The sequence below is a fragment of the Gobius niger genome (assembly GCF_951799975.1).
Source record: "Gobius niger genome assembly, chromosome: 10".
In the NCBI taxonomy this organism is placed as follows: domain Eukaryota; kingdom Metazoa; phylum Chordata; class Actinopteri; order Gobiiformes; family Gobiidae; genus Gobius; species Gobius niger.
The window spans coordinates 19090485-19111060 of NC_136861.1; the positions used below are offsets into that span (position 1 = coordinate 19090485).

Genomic DNA, 20576 nt, shown 5'->3' on the forward strand with positions numbered 1-20576 from the left:
ATAAAAGCACGTCAGGTAGGAATTGGAGGGCCGAAATGACAGACATACTCGGAGTGGATCTGATGACAGTTTGGGATGGAGGTGAGGACAGTGAGGAGGTGAGAACGGGGAAGAGATTTGGCACCTGCTTGAGATCACAGCTGGAGTTGGGGTTTCGGCGGAGCACAGATCTGGCGCCCCCAGGGGCATAAGCAGAGTTTACCCAGGAGTGCGAGCGGTCAATGCCCTGCACAAGCCACCGGAGGAGACGCACAGAGACACACACACAGACACAGTGCAGCAAGGGCAGGGTGATTACCAATCAGGAGCACATTAAGAGTCAATTAAAGGTAGGATCATAGAGGCTGAACAGAACAGGGAGGCAAGGAATAAAGGGAAACAAGGCCAAAGGATTATGCACAATTGAACAAAACATGACATATAACAAAACAGTCTGAAAACAAAACAACTTAAAACAAAATTAAGTAAATTTGCTATATTGTTTTGAAATCAGGGACTTACCTTGCTCCCTATGATTCTTTGCACTTCCTCGTCAGGGGAGACGGGGGTAGTCGCCAGGTCCGGGTTAGAGTTGCTAATGCTCTTTGATCGGGACAGGTGAAGGCTGCTGGGACGCGGCGTAGCTCGGGACAGAGTGGCATACTGCATCGGCATATCATAGGACTGGGCAGCTGCAGGTGAACAGAACAGGCTATTGATTGAGGTCAATTCAACAATATCTCTCTCCAGTAGTCATGGTTTAGTTTTGTTCTCTTAGGTTCCACAGTTACAGGATAAGGATAAACAGTACCTGATCGTTACAGCGTTACTTGCCTGAGGGAGGAATGGGCGGGTCGGCGGTGGGCAAACGAAAGCAGTATTGAATGTATGAAGCCAGCAGGTTGTTGCGACCGTGCTGGTCCTGGTTTCCCTCCAAGTTTTTGTGGATCTGGTTCACGAGTAAAGACATGGCTTCAAAGGCGGCTCGACCAAGGTTCACTACAAGTCAAAAAAAGGATGGTGAAGCCAAAGAATGAAAAAATTAGAACTACAGCTGTGAAATAGTCATTAGTTTGTTGATGAAATGTGAGCAAATGCTTTAAATTAGAACTGATTAGTATGAAATGAAATCACGGCAGTAGTTTATTATTCGTATTTGTATATCGTAGCTTGTAATAAATGATGTCATATCGTTATATCACAATCGTAAATCATGTTCAGTCTATAATATTGAATCATCAGGTCCAATGTGATTCCCCGCCCTAATTAGAACAAGTCAACAAGCGTATCACCTACTTAACATTTAGCGAGCACATATTAGGTTTGTTCACAAAAGCACTCTTCAAATCTCTAAATTGTTGGTGATAGCGATGAAATGGGCGTTTGACACTCCACTCACCGATCTGTCCTGAAATAACCGGTGGGTAGACGATGAGCTGAATGAGCTTGTTGAGCAGCTGGTGCAAAAACCTGACACAGATCTCGAGCTGAGCCCCTCTGAGAGCCGCCATGCTGGCCTTGAGCTCGCCCTCCATGTTGGCCTCCGTGATGATCACATCCTTCAGCCTGAACGGGAACGAGTACTCCTCCAAAACATACACCAGAGTGAAGAACTTATCCAGGTGAGGGTCCTACAAGGATTAGCACAATACAGCAGGTTACGCTGATGATTGATTATTGAGATATTATGAATGTAGAATTGCCATTTTAATCCGCAACTACTATGTTTTTAATGCCAAACAGAAAAAAAAAAGGTGCATATTCCTTTCTTCCACATTTACAAACATTATGTCAAATCAATTAATGAGGGGAAATTTGGAAATTCAAAAGCAAAAGGAAACAAAAGCATACACAAAGCTTTTGAGTTAACAATTGTGTGTAATGTGTTTAGAATCACAATTTCTGTATTTCTGATTAGCTTATGCAGCAAAATTAGTATTAGTAGTAGTAGTATTATGTCAGCATTCTCCAAGGAAATTTCAAATTAATGCCAGTTCGAATCCAATTTCATGCTTTTTAATGACATTTAAGGCCTTAATTTGGCTCAGTTCATTTAAAGTTGCATCATGGAACTTTTGATGCAAATAAAAACCTTGATATTTGTGGGTAATTGACCTTTGTTGACCCAATGGCTGTATGTGTGCTTAGCATGACACTTTTATTCACGATCATGGTGGCCTCTACAATGCTCCAGGATCAATTGTTTTGTAGGTTTTCTGGTGAGAGGGTCCCTCAGCAGAAAAAAACAGACACTCTTTTATTTCTTAATCTAAAAAGTTAAATAATGCACCTTTAATTACTTTTAATGCTAATGTTAATGTTATGGTTATTTTTGCAAGCGGAATATATTGGGTGAAATGTTAAACAGTGCAGCTTTAATTTTACATTTACAGAAAAGGTCCATAATGGTCCAAGAATTTAGTTTTTTTGGTCAAACTATGCTTATTAGAATCACTGCACTGGAACATATTCTAGGCTGTAATCACTTTCTTCTATACATCCAAGTACACTGCCGACGCACAATACATGGATGTCTTGAAGGGCAAGATAGCACCATATTGCAGCATATACAACGGATAATAATGCTTTCTCCATACAGTGCGCTTCAGGTGGGAGTTAAAGCACTTGAAGCATGAGTCATATTGTGCGAAATGAGTAAGAATTCTCTGTACTGTACCTGAGTGTGAACTGAGGAGGCCGCTGTCACCTCAACATTAAACACCGCTTTGTGATTATCCACCCACTTCATGCCCGGGAGCTGGACCTGTCATGGCGCAACCCCCCGTTAATCACGAGTCAAGAAGTCTCGGAGAAGTAGGTAATAGTCAGCGACACTGTTGGCACACACTTACGTCAGGGGTGAGCACAGAATAGCTTGGTGGGGGCTTCTCCACCGAGACGGGCAAACTGAAGGAGCCGGTGCGCAGACGGCCGTGTTGCATCAGAGGGATCCACTGTACATGGAAAGAGAGGGAGAGAGAGAGAGAAAAAAGAAAATAAGACACGCAAACTCTTGGCAAGAAAACAGACGCGGGGCCCAGACAAACAGGTGCGTGGGAGGTAAGTTTTGTTGAAAGCGGGCCAGAGGAGGCGGCTAAACTCACGGTGTAGCCCACGGGGGTCTCCAAGGGGGTGTTCTGTTTCGGCTGGCAGCTGATGTGGTAGAAGGTGAACAGGAGGTGGTGGTTGTCTGTCAGGTTGGCGGGAATCTTCATCTTTATCTCTTCGTAGAACTCGGGCGACCTTGAGGCACACGCAAAGAAAAAAAAAAAAAAAAGAAGTTGCAATGTTTGAGACACTGATTCTAGACAGGAAACGGCCAGACAGATGCCAGGAGGAAAATTGCAGAGTGTCACCCGTACTTGTTATGGTAGATGACAGGACTGTAAGCCTCTCGTGTGAACTCAGAGCAACTCGACTTCCCGAAGATGACCTAAAAAAAAAAAAAGGGAGAACACTTAGGTCAATATGTTGTAAAGCAGCAATGCTCTGTAATGGCCAAAATGGCCATGCATACACTTTATTCAACAAGTACCTCCAAGTGCTCTTTACTGTATTGATTTTGTAGGGGCGAGGGTGCTAAGCAAAAATGCTACAATGTTGTCATCAAAAACAGACCAGTTGAGTTTCGAGCCTCTAGCTAGGCCTGTCACAATATCAAAATCTAAACTATCACGATAAACAATACTATTCAAGGCCTTATTAAGCCACAGAAACTAATTATGAAGCTTAAAATCTACAGTTAGGCTCTGTTCAAAAAGTACTTAATCCTAAAATATCTCACAATGAACATGAAATACAATGAGACACTTACTTTGGATAAAAAATAAAGTATTACATTAGAAAAAATGGGAAAAAATGCAAAAGGATTTTGCAATTTTCTGATGATAAATATTGAGTCCAAAAATATCTTGTTTTTCTGTCATTTATCGACCAACAAGTAGATATAGTAGTTATCGTAACATCTCTACCTCTAGTACCTCTTTGATTAATATTCGGATCTCAGTGGTGCAATGACAGCTCCCAAAAAGTCTTTCCTCACCTCGCAATCTCTTACCAAGCTTAATCCTCTCATCGTGGAGTACAAACACTCGCCATAGCTTCACTACAGCCACACGAGCCGACCGGTGTTTGTTTTAATCTATTTTTTCTCTTTATTGAGGCAGCTGTGCAACAAAGGGGAGCAAGAGGAGGAGGGAGTGGGGGGAACTATTTTTTTTTAGCTTTAGCTTGGGTTTTAGATCAATAATGCATTTTCTATCCAACAAATTGTAAGATAGTGATAAAGATGTGTTTGACGTTATACCTGCTAAAAGCATAAAACCAGTTGTGCTAGAACATTACAACGATCAAAGTATGAGTTACAAAAATGCCTAAAAGCAAACGACATGGGACAATAACCTAATCTGCTTTGAACTTCACCAATCAAAGACAGCGCTATAGTCTTGCAGCCTGGAGCCTTTGCGCTTTTAGAGTGAAGTGTTACACCTCAGTCATCTGATCAACCAAAGAGACTCACAGGCAGAGCTTGACTGGGGTCCTCTCCCGCCATGTACTGCACCTTCACCGCGATGTTTCTCACAGAGCCCTGGCGACTGTTGAAGTTCAGACTTTGAGGGTAAACATAAAGGAGATTCCTGGAAGACAACATAATACAGGATACTCAGTTGTTCAGATAGGAGGAATAATTAATGTCTATACTAAGACATTGTTAAGCAGTTTTCTTGAATGGTTACAATATGTAAAACATATAATTTTACATCCATCTTACTTTAAGTGATTCTTGTTGCACAAATTACATACTTATCATAAAAGGTAAGAGCTTCTGCATGTTGATTCTGCAAAAGTGAAAAGTCATCCAGCTGTTTGCTAAAAAATCCCTCCAATCCAAAGCAAACAGAAAAAGGTAACTAAAGTTTAGCCTTAAAACCACATGATTTTAACTGTACCATACTGCAAGACCACAAACTATGTAAAGCTGTTACATCAAGTTAGACTAATATTTACTGCCACACATATGCCTTGTGTATGGCACATGCCTGTGTTTGTGACCAATATTACAAAACATAATTAAAAGGGTTAAACTTCAAGGTGAGGTCTTCACAGCTGAGCTAATGTTTTACCAGGAAACCACATGCACATATGCAATATAAGGCGCATCCCAGACACACAAGACTCTGCAGCTGAATAGACCAAAAGTTCATTTTCAACTTTGCTTTATAAATATTTGCAGTTTTAAAGCCAGACATTCTGGTTGCGTTCCAGCAAGTAGGCAGATTTATAAGATTTTGGACTCCGAGACTAAACTATCTTGACACAGAGCAACATCAAGATGATCTGGGGCCTGAGCTTGCTTTGTTTTGCTGTGGGTTTCAAAGCTGTCCATGCCAGTCCGGTGAGAAACACAGGAAGCATGGAGGCCAGTGCTGCGCCCCAAGAAGAAGTCAACGTGCTGATGTTCGGTGTGATACAGTTCAGTGAATCCCTCAACTATGCGTTTGAAAGCACCGAGGCGAAGATAGCTAAAATCATCCGGACTTTGAAGAACCACGAGCGAACTTTGCAGCAGTTGGGAGCGCAGACGGAGCAGGCCGCTGAGATGGAGAGGCAGATCAAAGAGGTGATACGGCTCCTACAGGTAAGAAAACAACTCTTCCTCTGTGATGTTGTGTGGGTTTGGTATTACAAGAGAGGGGCTCGGGGGGGGGGACTGTTGATCCGTACTGATACAATGAAACATGCAGGGAGAAAGACAGATGGAGATAAGAGAAGCGTGTGTTTTCAAAAGACAAAATCTCCATATGATTTGAATTAGGGGAGTGTAAAAGGCAAATAAAGCAGCTTTCAGTCACAAAAAAAAGCGGTGGTTCCCAAAGAAGGATCAAGCACCGAGAATGATTTTATTAGGACCACCGCCTGTAAAAGGTAAAAATGTCCAAAACACAGATTTAAAGTTTCAAGACAAATCAAACGAGTGCCATATTATTATGTTGTGCATAATTGATTAATGATGAAGATATAAAACATGAAAATATTTGTTCAGGCCATTTACTCAATTTTATATTGGACACCTAAATATTTTGTAGACAACATTATTTTACTTTCCTGATACATAGCAGAGGATTGCATTATTGACAAAACAAATTTTAACAGTGATTTTATCCATACATGGGCAGAGCATATGGGATATCATATTTACATTGATTATTATTATTATTATTATTGTATTTTATTAATGCGTATTGTATGGGCTGTGCAATTAATCAAATTACTCTAATCACTTACAGATATGTACTCGTGTACCTAATGTGTGCACTATTTTAAAGCAGTTCATTTGTTTACAAAAGTGAACATACTTGACATAACTTGCCATGTCTTCAGTACATATTTTGCATTGTGATTATTGTTATCCCTATACTGGAGCAGACCTAATCTATGCTATAGTAAAAAACAAATATGTGCGAATGGGGCCTGCTATAGTTTAGGCCACTCACTGCAGCTGCACTTGGGACGACTGGTGGAGGGGGAGAGGATAATGTCGGCAGATGCTCTTTTGACAGGACCAGATGGCAAAGCAAGAGGCTCAGACCAAGATGACTAGAGACTGGCTGGCCCGCATCGAGCAGGACGAGGAGCAGCTGAGGACTAAAGTGAAGGCGCTGGACACGTATCTGAGCAGCTCCTTCCCCACAAGCGTCAAAGAGCTGCAGGTGATAAAATAGCCAAATATCGCCAAATTACAACCGTTCTGGTGTGAAAGTGAAATGCATTTTATGTTGCAGGAAAGAGCGGAGGAGCATTCAAGCATGTTAAAGGGGTTACAGCTCTTGACCCAGTTGCAAAGGGAGAGCATTGAATCTCAGAATGAGCAGCTACAGAAGCTACAGAAAAGGGTTAGTTAAGTTTACAGTAAATAATGTCAACTGTGGAGTTTAAGCCAACAACATAATACTTTGTTCCCCCTCTCACAGCTGCCTTAGACCTCCAACTAAAACCAGACCAACTTCAAGCTCCACAACTCAGTGCACTCCCATGGACTTCAAATTCATTGACCGACTTCGATAAATGCTTGTATTTTATTATGTCACCATTGATGCAGCTATTTTCAAATGTAATACACAATATGTAAAAGACATTAAGCATTCATTTTGTAAAGTTTAAGGAGGTACCATGGCTTAAGATCTGTTATAGCTGTGGTTTTCTTTAAGTCTTTAAGTCTCTTGGATGAGACAGAGGGCAGAAGATGACTCAAGAACCTTCATTGAAGAAAGTGGTCTTCTATGTTTTTCAGATCAAGGTCGCAAAAGTCTGGACCCCAAGCTTCAGTGTATAATCAAGTCATGTCAGAAGAACAATTTAAAATTCAGTATAGTGAAATGAAAGAAAGAAAGTGAATGATTGCTGCTTTTCCTCCAAGACCTATGTATTACAGTTTTGACATAAGTGTCAATGTAATGTAAATGTACTTATTTAAATGTAAAATTATTTTATAAAAATACATTGTTACAAGTTGAATTTTTCCACTTCAGCCATAGAATAGAAGCTGGTCAGAAAAATCAATGGGCTGCAAACAGAAACATGCATGTAGTCCATTGGTCAGAGTATATAGGTCAGCCTGCACGCTATGTGGGAATGAGCTCTGACCTGTAGGCGGTGTGGGGCGTGTACACATCGCGGGACGGGAATTCCAGCACCTCTTTGGTGGGACGCACTCTGAGATCTGGGTAAGGCTTCACGTGCAACAGCTCCGGAGATAAACAGTAATGAGGCGAGTCCGGTGCTGGGGAGATGTCGATCTTAAGCTGGGCTGGAGGGAGTACAGTAAATGTTAACACCGGCCATTTACGTAAAAACATCATCATCATCATCATATGGTATTATGTTACCTGTAACAGGCCTTAGCCTCCTCAAAACGGAGGACGGTCTGCGCATGTCGGCCAGATACTTATAGAGGTCTTCATCACTGAGTCTATCTCCTTCCTACAGCAAATATATGCAAAAGTACAGTGCTGTCAAATGTTGGATACACACTAAATATTGATCAATCTCAATAACAAGGCAATTCAATGTTTTCCACATAAAAAACAACACACTACTTCACACCTGTTTGAAGAAGTTTGTAACAGTCAGTGTCGCTGGACGGAAAGTAGCAAAGTTGCACATGTCTTCGGCAACACTCATTCGCTCAAATCCCTTCTTCTTTCTTTCATTCCACGTCCCATGACCTTTTCTCTCTACAAACATATGTTTCATTAAGTGGTGCAACACAAACAGACGTTTGCAACGTTTAAAAGGTGAGGCGGCAGCAGGTTTTACCAGAGTCGGAGTCAGGGTCCAGCCGATCCAGGCCTCCGACACTGCTCACAATGTTCAGGAGGTGAATGGCCGTCCAGGCAAAAGGCATTCGAAATCGGCCCAGACGAGTGCACGCCTGCTCTGCTTGTTGCTTCAGTTTTTCCAGCTTCTCCTTATGCTGAAACAAATGTTAAGACATAAGTGATAAAGTAGCTTTCACAAGTCAAGAAAAAACAAAACAAAGAGAGGTCTATCAAAATATGTTGAGTCTAGTACAAACAAAATGGCATTAATATATAGTGACTGCCTCAAGCTGGACTGCCCAGCTTTGGGGTACACGCTCTCAATAAGACACACAGCTACACAACTAATAAGACAGACATCTACACAGTACAATTCTGTCTATTTCCACTACTCTCACATTCTCCATAGATTCCTTTTTTAATAAATGTACAGTATTACAGCACTTTCTGTGAAAAGCATTTTTCACACCTGCCTAAAACTTTTGCACAGTACTGTATGTTCTCATTACACCCACTGATAAACAACAGTAAATCTTTATTAATATCTGCGTCTTAACGGTATGAAAGACCTCCTGCGTGCTTTGGCAGTCGTCCACTGCATTTGCAATGGATTTACACCCATTTGGCTGCATTACCTTGGATGAATCTGACTCTTTCATCACCATGTACGGCTCACAGCACTCTCCAATGTCGCCTTGTTGAAGGACTTTTTCAAGCTGCAAAGCACATCCAAGGGGTTACATTTGCGTACGACAGAAACAAATGCATAATGTGTGACGTAATAATACCTTAATAACAAGGAATATATCGGGAGATGGGTATGTGATGGAGAAAATGGCCGACCGAGCCAGAGTGGAGATGGCTGTGTGAGGCGTGTGCGGTTTGAGAAGTGCTTTCATTGGATCAGAGTTGAGATCGAAGTAGAAATTCTCAGAGATCTGTTTGATAAGTGGAAAGAGAAAGAAAAGGGCGGGTGAGGTAATGCACATCAATTGATTTTAATTCAATTCTGACTAAGTAATCTTAACGCTGATACCACTTAGGCCTTTTAAGACCGGGGAAACTCAATTAGTCAGGCATGAGCTCAACATTACGTAACTAGTTTTCAGCTGCAAAATTCACTTAGAAACACAGACTCAGTCAACTTGAAAAATATGTGGCATACCTTTTTCTTTTCTCTGACATCATACAAGGCTAGAGTCCCAAATATGGGCTCAATTTCAATTTCAAACCTAAAACACACACACACACTGGTTAAACTGTGGGAAGGTTCTTAAAAACATGGACTGAGATAATGACCATTTCAATTACTCACTTCAGAGATAAACACTTGACCATGATTCTCTGGCCACAATGTTCTCTGGGCACTTCTGGGACAGAGGATCTCTCCACTGCTTCGTCCTGACACACAAAAGGCTCACGTAAAACACACACCAGCATAACATTTACACAAACGTCATGGCAACACGGTCAGCAGTGAAGCAGTGGGGAGTACGACAATGTAACAGCAGATGGATGAGGAGATGAACAAAGAATGTGGCTCAAAGTAAAGCAAAGTTTTCTAGTCGGGCGAGATTTCATTTGCTTTATAGAAAAAACATCATGTCCTGAAGTCAGGCAGGGATTGCGTGCACAGCTCACCTTAATATGATTATTTTTTGCAAGGTCGTTCATATTATGAATTATATGTGCCCTGTGTATGATCTGTCTGTTGTCATGCATGAACAGAAGGGGGCACAGCATCAAACACAGTGCGCTGCTGTTTGTGGAAGTAAACATGGATTGAAACGCAGCGCCGTAAATCTGGCAATGTTTCAGTTGGAGGAAGCCGAATACAACTTAAGTACATCTAACATTTAGTATGCATGTTCTTTTGGTAATCAATTAATAGATTATTTTTTACAATTATTATTATTATTTTTTTTACCTTTTTCCCACATAAAGCTAGAGTGACGCTGCTTGAGGACATTTTGATGGAGTCAATTTAAAGTCAATGTTTGTAGGAGGCTCTTAGTGCTTTAAGAAAGTCACTACAGCCGAACTTGTGCTTGTGTTCGTGTGCGGTTTTGAACAAGCCAAGTTTCTGTGATCAGGCCATGCCTCATTTGAAAGCTACAGACTACACTCTACAGACTTACTTTAAAGACAATGGAGTTCTTCAACAAAAATACTACGTTTTCAAGTCAATTCTGCTTTTGTTGAGTCTATGTTTATTCAAAAAACGATTAATCAATTACAAATAGTTGTCAACTATTGCAATAAGCGATTAGAGGTATCAGCCCATTACATACATGTCAGTAGTAACTACCAAAATTTGCAGTCAGGCACAAGTTTAGACAAGATCAATAATAACACATTTTAAAGCAGTACTAAGTAACTCATGCCCCATAAGCGCCACTGCAGGTGTCCTAGCATGTTTTTTACTCATTAATTGTCCATGAGAGTAAATACTACGCTGACAGAAAAGACAAAGGGCAAGGAATATTGTACATCCAATTACAAAATGGAGATATTTTTTTTCACTCAAACTTGGCTGTAAATACTGTTTGAGTGGTGCTTGCCCGCAGTTAGCTTTGCCCCTGTTAGCTTCTTCTTTGAGATTCTATTAGTGTGTATTGTGCCTCCGACCAGGTGCAGGGAAAGTTGCATTTGTGGTTTTCTGGGAGACACCAGGGGGAGGTGAAAGATCCCCCAATCATCCCATTAACACTTGTATTACCCCCAGAGGGACCACGAAAATAATGTATTAGGTAAACAAGTTACTTAGCTCTTCTTTAAATGTTTTACTCATTAAATATGGTCAACACTGTAGAAATAAATGTATTGAGCTTCTTATTGATACCTCAATACAACAACTCCCCTGGGTGAGGGCTGTTCAGATACAGACCTCATCAGGTGGAGTGTAGAGGCCAAGCAGGTCGCTGTGCCTGTCCCGCTGTCGCGCCTCAGTGTTGCGGCGGTCCATATCCTCTGCAGCTGCGCGCTCTAGCACTGAGGGCAGCAGGGCGTCCGGAGAAGAGTTCTTCAGGTCAAAGATACTGGAGGCCCAGCTGCCCCGAGGGGTTTCATCTAGACTGACAGAGCGACGCTTTGCGTCATCCTGAGACAAAAACACAAGAGAGCGCAGCAGGAGTGAGATCATGTTTTTGTTCCTCCAGGCAAATGTGTCTGATTTAATCCTCTCTGTTGGAACAGAGACGCTTTAACATAAATATGAAATCTGTAGCATTTATTGGATGATGAGCAACGACCTGTCTACCTCTTTCCGTATTACAGTAAGCTGAATGAATAATGCTGTAAGATGTGTGTATTTCTTTATAGCGGTACAGTTAATCTACCTGATCATCCTGCCGCTCTGCAGCAGCAGTCTCGTCCAGTTCAAATGTCTGTTTGGCCAGGCCTCGCTGCCTCTCTCTCTGCCGCTCAGAGTTCTGAGGCGTGAACACAGTGCTGTAACGATGGTATCTACAGGAAATTATAAAGAGTTCATGTACCTGTCAGTCATATGAATAATGAACAGGGTCTTGTGTAACTTTAATAAACAATGTGATGGAGGTTAATTCAACAAATCCCACATCAGACAGTAACATACTTTCTTTGAATGATGAGCCAGTCATCTGTGTAGACTGCCAAGGCGTCTCTCACTCTGGGATCCAGCGGACTACAGAGAAAAACACATAAATAATAAAGCAGGCTTTTAATATTTATGTTTATTCAGCGTCAGAGAGAAAAGGCTTTGCTTCCATCTTTAGTGCTGCATGTCTTCTACTGAAGTAATATTGTTCCTGGGAGTGTGATAATGTAAAGGGCAGGATGTTTGGCCATGTGCCTGGACTCACTCGTCTTCCTCAGGCTGTGGGGGCTCCAGTGTAGTGCACTCTTTGTCCAAATGGAGGAGCTCCAGGTCATCAGAGGGAAACTCCATGAGCTGTCGCAGAGGCCCGGGCTCCACCCCCGGAGCATGGCTGCTCACGTACTCCTCAAAGTCCACGGGGTCCACCACATCGGTCAGAGGCAGCTGTCGACAAACACAAGCTGCATGAGACGCTTTTATAATGGCAGGAGTCTCCAAATGTTTGAATATTAAGAATGATAACTAGGTAAAGACTAATATAACTTAATAAAACCAAGCATTGTACTTCTTATCTTCACAGTCTTGCATTTTCTTATGAGTAGTTTAAGAGCTTACTCACAAAGTTAAACCCATCTTTCCTTGGTCTCACTAATTAGGTTTTCAAACGCAGGGTTGTGAGAAGATTAAACACAGGTTTTAAACAGGCTGTAAAAAGTTGTTGACTCACAGGGTGGTGGGCAGCGCCGCGCTTTTTCAACTGAGGGGACCCATACTCTCTGGACACTTGTTTTCTGACCTCCGAGGCAACGGTTCTAGCACACACAAAGAGTTTGGTTATTACAATTGAATAATGGTTATCAGCAAGGAACACATTAACATTCTGTCAGACTCCTTGATTCCATTAGATACGAAGTGGAAAGCGCTGTTGCCAGATAAACCAACACTGCACAGCCCCAAACAGTCCTTTCCTATAGAATCTGTTCCCACACATTTTTAGCTTCTGCTCGAACTGATGCTGATGCAGCTGTTGTGAAAGGGAGTTTAACGGCTCTCACAGAAAGGTGGCGGCTTGGCTCCGGAGACCAGGCACAGTGCCAGCTCCGTCCCGGGCCTTTATGAACTAACGGCAATGAGAGGCTTACCAAAAGACAATGTAGGGAATAACAGTTCTCCAACTAAAAACAAGTGGCATCTGGTTGGTAATAATGTAGATTTACACCAGACAAAACTGCTAATGACTTAGTATTTCCCCGTTTGCAGTTTGAGAACTTGTGGAAAAAACCTCAATGTTTTTGGTTTATCTTGGACTTTAGTTACATATCGTGCATTTATCACTTTAAAGGTACATTTTAAAAACTCTAGGCTGGAGGCTATGCAAACTTCTGCGCTTCCATATAAAACAGGAAAAAGGGAAGCTATGGACTGTAGGGCAATAGCCTGAACAGGACTCTCCCACCCTTTTCCTACATCCTGCACAGAACAATGGTGAGTTCAACCAAAAGCAGAAGTTACTGCACATTCTACAGGTTGCACTAAATCCTAATAACATAAGCAACAGGCAAATCAATAGAAATAAGATGCTCTTTACTTTTTGGAACAAAAATGTTGTATTCTAATTATTTGGACACACTTTAACAATGTCAGTGTATGTATATAAAAATGCATGGTGCCTTAACAAAAAAAGAAAACAGATTCATCAGTCCGTGATGTTTACAGCCCATACAAGTGATGGCACCTCAAGTTGAAAAGAGGAATAACCAGTTTACAACATGTGGAAACAGGCACACAGCACTGCTGCTGCTGTAAGGGGTTCACACACTTAAATCTAAACCTAGGATTATCTCTACATGCTTCCTCTTTAGCACTGTGGTAATCTCACTTTTCACTTCTCGATATGGATTACCAGTCATGATAAGGCAAATTACTAATCGCTGATAACACTTACTTTATGCCACACATAACTATCAAAGTGGATAAAAACAGACCTCCAATATCTCAGGCAGATTAGCAGATCGTGCGGGTTGTTTTAAGTTAGATACTAAGAGGTTTAGGATAAGCGACACAATAAATCCTAGCTTTAGGGCTACACGCAGTGTCCAGTGGGTCACTATCCACAGAGGCTGTTAAACAATAACTTTACTCATTTACCGGTTGATTTTATGCGCAAACGCCCTCCTTTCGCTCGCTGTAGAAGTCATTTCTTTTCCCCATGTGAAGAAAGTAAAAGTACAGTGAAAATAACTATTCCCCGCCGCTTCTCCTGGCTCTGTCCCGTCTGTGTTGTGGGTTTGGGGAAAGCTAAGCTTCCTCCTCACGCTGGGACCCGGGCAAGGATCTCTCCTTGATGCTCCTAGTGGCTGGGAGCCGCTCAAGCGGCCGCAGCCAAGTTTAGTCAAGGTAAAGTGCTGTAACATGGGCTGTATCCACAACTACTTCAAAATAAATGTATGCATTCATCACGGGAGATAGTCCACCCTTTTACAAATCTGCTTTGAGTTGAATCCATGAAGCATATACCTAAATGAACAAGAGTGGAAAACAAAAAGTGTCACTTAATATAGGAAAAGTTGTTATACTGTTTGATTTCCATTTTTTTAATGATTAATAGAAATGTGTTTGACACATTTTATTTGGCACATATTTAAAAGAGATTACACTACAAGGGCTAATTAAAAATAAATAAATAAATAAGTAAGTCAATAAAGTAAGTAATAAGTAAGTAAGTCAGTAAATAAATCCGTCATCCGGTATGACATTTTCCAACTTTACGCACCACTCTTTACAGACGCCTCACTAGACCGGTTTGCAGTCGCTGCCACTGGAGACTAATGCGCACACCAAAGTTTAAGGTTTCAGTTCTGTGCAAAATTTAGGAAGTAATCACGTTTCGGCTTCAATGTTTTGGAAATGACTGGGCAATGTGCAATAAAAGAAGAGAATGACGGGCAAGCGGTCGACCGTAGAAATTTGCTGCACAAAACATGCGTTCGTTTCTCGTCTGCATTCATTTTTACAAAACGTACGCTTTAGAACTATTAGTGACATCTGGTGGTAGAAGAAATGACTAGTGTCCTTTTAACCACTTCGCCGCCAGGTGGGGCCATTTACCATGGATGCCAAAGAAAGAAAGCCATGCCTCAAGTGTGATTGTTTAAGATTCAGTCCTCAAATTTGACCTCTACAAGATGAGGCACTTGCAGCCAGCTTTGTTTTTGCCTGCATTATTGCGAGCAAGTGTGACCAAATGAAAATGTATGTAAAATAATCTCCTTGTTTATCACAGTATTTATTGTGTATTACCTTTGGCAGTAAAGCATCATGTTAGTTAGGTGTATGTGTTCACTGGACTCTATCTCAATATATTATAAACAATCTTGTCATCGCACTACTCTCTGATAGAGAGCCTATTATAGCCTATTACTACTCTCATAAATATCTAAAACTGCCCAATATCATACCACTACATGATACTATGAAGAAATAGTAAAGCTCTGGTGCTGCTGTTTTTATAGCCCTCCCCCCACTGCTCAGTGCCTCTATCCTGCAGTTGTCCTGTTCAGCACCCTGGAGAGTGGCTGCAGGTAGTCAGGCTGTCCTCCGTGAGATGGCTGATGAATGGCATGAATTGCACAGGAGAGATGTTTGAAAAATGGATGGACACAGGCCAAATTAACCTTGCGTGACAGTGGCGTGGCAGCAGCAGAGCAAGGACAGACATTTCGGGGACATATATGTTTATGTATGGAGAGGCAGAGCTGCAGCATCAGGCTCACAGCAGGCACTCGTCTCCCCCATAAAAGAAAGCTAACAAAACTAAATGAGGCAACTGCTTTTCCCTTTGAAGCAGCAGCTCGGTCACGCTTCCGCCACAGTGTAGGAAAAGAAATGTTAATCTTCAGAAGAGCTAAAGCCTTTTTCCAAATCCTGCAGACACAAAAACATATCCATTTAATTTTTCCCAAAACTTTTCATCTTTATCTTCAAAATACAGTGTAAAATGTACATGTGTAGGGAATCTTTGCCTATTGCACAGTTTGATGCCTGTATCTACTCCATGTGGGCAATGCGCCTGCATTCGTTATCCTCCAGCACCTTTCCTGTCTGCTTACTCGCTTTTTTTTTTTTTCTGTTCATCGAAGGCTTTCAATTCCTCGATCTGTACTATTGTTTGAACGCCCAGCCCCCACAGCAGAGTGTGCCCCCACCTCTACCACCACCACTGCTGTGTTACCGAAGAACAAAAGAGAGAGTGTCAGACACCACCCACTAGATCTCTTTCACACCAGGGCCCCCACCTCACTTCCAGATGGGGTTGCCTTTTTTTCCAGGGCTTCGCTCAACCCCAAGAGTCCTTCAAAATGGAGGCCCCCTGCCCCCCCTAGAGACCACTACTCAGCTGCCCGTCATCCACCTGCTCAGCCGCCACGCGCCCACGGCCAGGACACGTCCCCCTCTCCCCTCTCCCCGCTCGCACCCCACACCCCCTATCCCGTAGAGCCCCATTAAAATCATTAACCACTTTTTACTGGGATCTGCTTTCAGGACATTACTCAAACAAGCAGTAAAACACTAAACTAACAACATTAACTCAGAAAGTGGAAAATGACTCACCAAAAATCATTATTTCAGTGAAGCAGGCACAACAAGAAAGAAGAAAAACTAGGAGGAGAGTGATTTGCTAGGAAAGTGCAGCACGACTTGAATTGTAATAGTAACACATGCACTGATTTTTTTAGGGGGGGCTTTTTCAGCTGCTGCCAGAGACGGATGGAGGAATCGCAGCACAGCAGACTGAGCACTGTAATCAATAATGCTAATTCTGATCTCCTTTCAATGGCAATGCAGGGCAGGCAGATGCACATCAACACGTAACATCTTCAGGAGGATCTCTCCCCGCTGACCTCCAACCCCGTCCTGACCTTTCCCCTCTAGGGACGGAGAGGGAAGGAAAGCAACAAGACACATCTGCCACAAGACAGCTGTTAACTCCATGAATGTTTGTGCTACAGAAAGGAGGGGGTTGGTTAGATGGGTTCATGGGCTAAATGTATTAATAGCTAAATTACCTCAAGTCTGCCTAATTAGTCCTGGACACTAAAGGAAGCAGCATCTCAAGCCCCCTTGTCAGGCTTAACATTGGGCCTTGCATTATAAGGCACCAGTTAGTAGGAACATCATAAAGGTTTTTAAATCAAGGTCATCCCTTCAAAAAAGTTGAATATTGTCAAGAGTAGGGCTGCACATTGTATTTGCCAAATCATCAATACTATAATACAAAATTGTAATATATTGTATATTAGAGATTACAGCTATAAAAATGTAGTACATTGGTATTACATATTCTTGTATCCAAAATGTAGCTCAGTTACACTACTCTGAGTTACTTTGAGTTACTTTTGGCAAAATATAAACTGCCACCGAGCAAAAGTGCAGTCCAAGATTTCCTTTTACTTCGCTTTCCCCATTCTCTTGTGTTCTGTTTTGAGGGCATTAGCTACAGACTGCAGATCTTATACACCAGTGTCCAACTTTTGGTTATTTTAGTGCTGCATTTTATTTGGGGGGAGTTTTTTGTTCATACAGTTCAATGCTCTTGTGAATCAAGTTACTTGAATTGTAATGACTAATATATTCCCGTATTTTGTGTAAGTAATATGTTATATTCCTTAGTTACTGAAAAAAGTTGTATATATTTGTAACTCGTTACCTTTGTAATACGTTACCCCCAAAACTGTTGAAAAGAGAGAAGGACACATTTTTTTTTTTTGCATAAACAAAACCCTGCATGGTAAGTCAGGTTTTAGACAGGGTTTTCCTAAACTACTTGAATTGTAACCCTGTGTTGTTGTTTTTTTAATGTCCTGTTTATCCCAACTTGGTGACAAAACAAATTGTTTATTGTCTTTGGAAGGTAATGTATTATTTAGATCTATGGTTGGAATAGTTTAGGAAAATATAACAATAATATTGCTATCAGAATATTCAAAACAGTTATGGAATATTGCGATACATCTTTTATTATATTGTCATAGCCATTCTTACATCTCCAACAGAGGCCTGTACGGTTCCTGTTTTTTTTTCCATACATACATTTCGACTCTTGTCGACTCCTGTTCTGCTTTCATCTGAACTTCCTTGTACTTTACACATATTTTCTCAAAATATGTTGAATCTGGGTACATATCCTGCGCTAAATGTCCCCTCCTCCTTATATACTGTAATGCAGCCAGAAGCTAAGGATGTAAATAGCAACACAAGCAATGAAAAGTGTTGCAGTGCTTTCTATGCATCAATTGTAATAAATCGACTGAATGCATCGTGGACAGCTACACATTAGGCTTAGCCACCAGCAGGCAGCCACACATTCTCCATTGCTTTCATTACATGGATGAGTGCATGCTATACTGTCACTCACGAACCCAGATTTATGGAAATAGTCCCGTACACAGCCCCGCGCCGCTAATAGCACCCTTGAACATATGCAGATATATGCATACAGTAGATATTTATGATTTCTTTACGGCACTTCAGTCAGAGTTTTTTTGCAGCTTCTGTGTTGCAGGAAATGACAGAACCCCCAGCGACCATTTGCCACCCCCCCCTCCCCGCTCACCACCACGACCACGCTCCAGTCCCTAAGGGTTCGAGCACCCAAATCAATTGAAAAGAAAGAAGAGTGCACCGTGGTCCTCCCCCTACATCTGTCAGGGAGGGAAAGCAGGAGGGGCAGCACTCACGAGCAGTACAGGGGAACAATATCAATCCATCTGTCGCAAACCGTTTCATCTCTTATGGGATGAAATATAGCTCGCAAATTCATCTACCTCCGTATCATCTATGTATTAGCTTACCACTGCCAATGCCTCGTCCAATTCCCAGAACTATACGCAGTGGCTTTCTGTCTCATATTACCTTCCACCCACCCACCCGCCGCTGTGCCCGCACTCTGCAACCACCTTGTAAATTATGCTTTTAAGCCAAACAGCACGCTAAAGGAAATTATTCCTGCTTAATCAAAATGGAAGCAAGTAACAGCATAAATTTGCGTGGAAAAAGTTTCAGCGTGTACTTACAGAGCGAACAAACAAGAGCTTTATGAAACAGAAAGGTGCAGCATATTGCATTTCGGTGGATATAAAAGAAAAAAGTAATGCATGATCTACTAATAACCTCTTTTATATTCTAATACTGCTGCTGCTGGGCATGTAGCACAATGGGTGTGGCTTTGCCTGTTTCTTTTTGCGTCTGAGCACACAGGCTTTGCAATGTTCAATATCCTATTTGCTATATCACATTTGTGCTATCGGCCCCGGTAACCGTTTCAGAGCCTTGGAGAAAATGAAACCTCTGACAAATCATATCTTCTCACTGACGTCTGACAAAACAGCGATCCGGTAAGCTGGAAGAGAAACACACCCGTATGGCCTGAACAGTAGGGAGGGAAAAAATAATATAAAAAGTCTATATCCCCAGGAGCCATCTCTCTCAGCAGCAGGTAGAGCAGCCATCTCGGTCATTCATATTTAATTCCGCAGGAGTTTCCGGCCAGACTAATGTGCTATTGATTTCAAGTCTCCTATTACAGTACAATGGAGGGGGCAAGAGCTCGGACCAGAGAGTGAAAGAATCAGATTGAAAGTGTAGGGAAGGAACAAAACAACATGAAAAAGGTGAAACTTATGATAAAAAGTAGGATTTTCTTTTACACGTTGGGTAGAAAAGTATCACCATAACACAAAATCAAACTGTTTTCTTTTCTAACTGCATGTGTGTGATGCAGCAGGCCCTGGCCTACCAAGGGACTATGTATGGATATTAGCCCTGGCTAGAATCCTGAATAGTTACACTGTAAGTATATGTACTTGTGTATTTGTATTTACTTGTTACTTGCCTCGCCTCTTTACGGGAACTACAAAGACAGTGCAGTTCTAGCTGAAAAAAACAAACAAGGAAATGTACTTTGTTTATGTATTGGTTAAGTACTGAGGTACACATACTCTATGAGGTTTTTATAACATAACTAGGCATACAATTTGTACTGGAGGTAACTATAAAAATGTGCCTGTCACATACTGTAGCCTTATGTGCTAGCAAACGTGTTAAATAAACAAAGAGACAGCCAGAGAGTGTTGTGTATTTAAAGTCTGTCTCCAGATACTTTCCCAGACAGGACAATATGAAACATTAATAAGAGTAGCTGTATGTAAAAGCATTGAAGTGAAACATGTTTGTCTTTGAAAGACCTTAGAAAATGTTTCAACCAAAAACACGACTCAATATATTATCAAACGAAAACCAGAACTCGAATTATTATAATAATACATTAAGCGTATAACTATTTTTTCTTTCCCAAGTTAGGACAGAAAAATGACTTAATGATGGTGCTCTTCTGGATGCAAGTCAATTATCCAGGCTTCTACCAGCTTCTGAATCCATTAGACTGAATTTCTGGGCAAATTATATTTCATAAATTATTGTGTATGGCTAGAAAAGACAAGATAAGACAAACTAAAACTAAGACTAAAACAACACAACTGGTCATGCCTAAAGGGGATCCAAATAAACAAATACATTGTGCAAGCAAAATGTAATCTATAAAAACAAAAATGGCAAGAGCAGTTACTTCAGAGACTTTCCTCCCACCCGCTCGTCTACTCTAATAATAGCCTAAAGACAACACATTCAGACCGTCAGAAAGAAAGATA

At 41.5% G+C, this 20576-nt stretch overlaps 2 protein-coding genes across 4 annotated transcripts in view; one reads left to right on the top strand and one right to left on the bottom strand.

Annotated features, from left to right (window-relative positions):
* Window positions 1–14240, bottom strand: part of dock6 (dedicator of cytokinesis 6) — a 30483-nt gene extending 16243 nt beyond the window's left edge. For both annotated transcript variants that reach the window (XR_013793285.1, XM_079564320.1), the window contains exons 1-23: window positions 14020–14240; window positions 12599–12683; window positions 12137–12315; window positions 11890–11958; window positions 11636–11762; window positions 11185–11397; window positions 9613–9698; window positions 9463–9529; window positions 9086–9235; window positions 8933–9013; window positions 8296–8452; window positions 8083–8213; window positions 7866–7959; window positions 7624–7786; window positions 4499–4616; window positions 3342–3412; window positions 3084–3222; window positions 2832–2933; window positions 2657–2743; window positions 1379–1610; window positions 814–978; window positions 502–671; window positions 125–226 (exon numbers count right to left, since the gene is read on the bottom strand). Coding sequence is in view for 1 of the 2 variants with exons in the window: in XM_079564320.1 (XP_079420446.1) it covers window positions 125–226; window positions 502–671; window positions 814–978; window positions 1379–1610; window positions 2657–2743; window positions 2832–2933; window positions 3084–3222; window positions 3342–3412; window positions 4499–4616; window positions 7624–7786; window positions 7866–7959; window positions 8083–8213; window positions 8296–8452; window positions 8933–9013; window positions 9086–9235; window positions 9463–9529; window positions 9613–9698; window positions 11185–11397; window positions 11636–11762; window positions 11890–11958; window positions 12137–12315; window positions 12599–12683; window positions 14020–14069 (2838 nt within the window). In the remaining variant the exon portion in view is untranslated. The remainder of the gene's footprint in view (window positions 1–124; window positions 227–501; window positions 672–813; window positions 979–1378; window positions 1611–2656; window positions 2744–2831; window positions 2934–3083; window positions 3223–3341; window positions 3413–4498; window positions 4617–7623; window positions 7787–7865; window positions 7960–8082; window positions 8214–8295; window positions 8453–8932; window positions 9014–9085; window positions 9236–9462; window positions 9530–9612; window positions 9699–11184; window positions 11398–11635; window positions 11763–11889; window positions 11959–12136; window positions 12316–12598; window positions 12684–14019) is intronic.
* On the top strand, window positions 2973–7032 carry angptl8 (angiopoietin like 8; the record flags this gene model as incomplete). 2 transcript variants are annotated; one of them, XM_079564612.1, is made up of 5 exons in its annotated part: window positions 2973–3039; window positions 5358–5617; window positions 6540–6689; window positions 6762–6872; window positions 6951–7032. In XM_079564612.1, the coding sequence occupies 4 exons, from the start codon at window positions 5393–5395 to the stop codon at window positions 6957–6959; spliced, it is 495 nt and encodes a 164-aa protein (XP_079420738.1). In that variant the 3' UTR covers window positions 6960–7032. The 2 variants fall into 2 exon arrangements, with proteins under 2 accessions (XP_079420738.1, XP_079420737.1); XM_079564611.1 differs by lacking the exon at window positions 2973–3039 and having other exon boundaries at window positions 5312–5617.
* Window positions 14241–20576: the final 6336 nt, after the last annotated feature.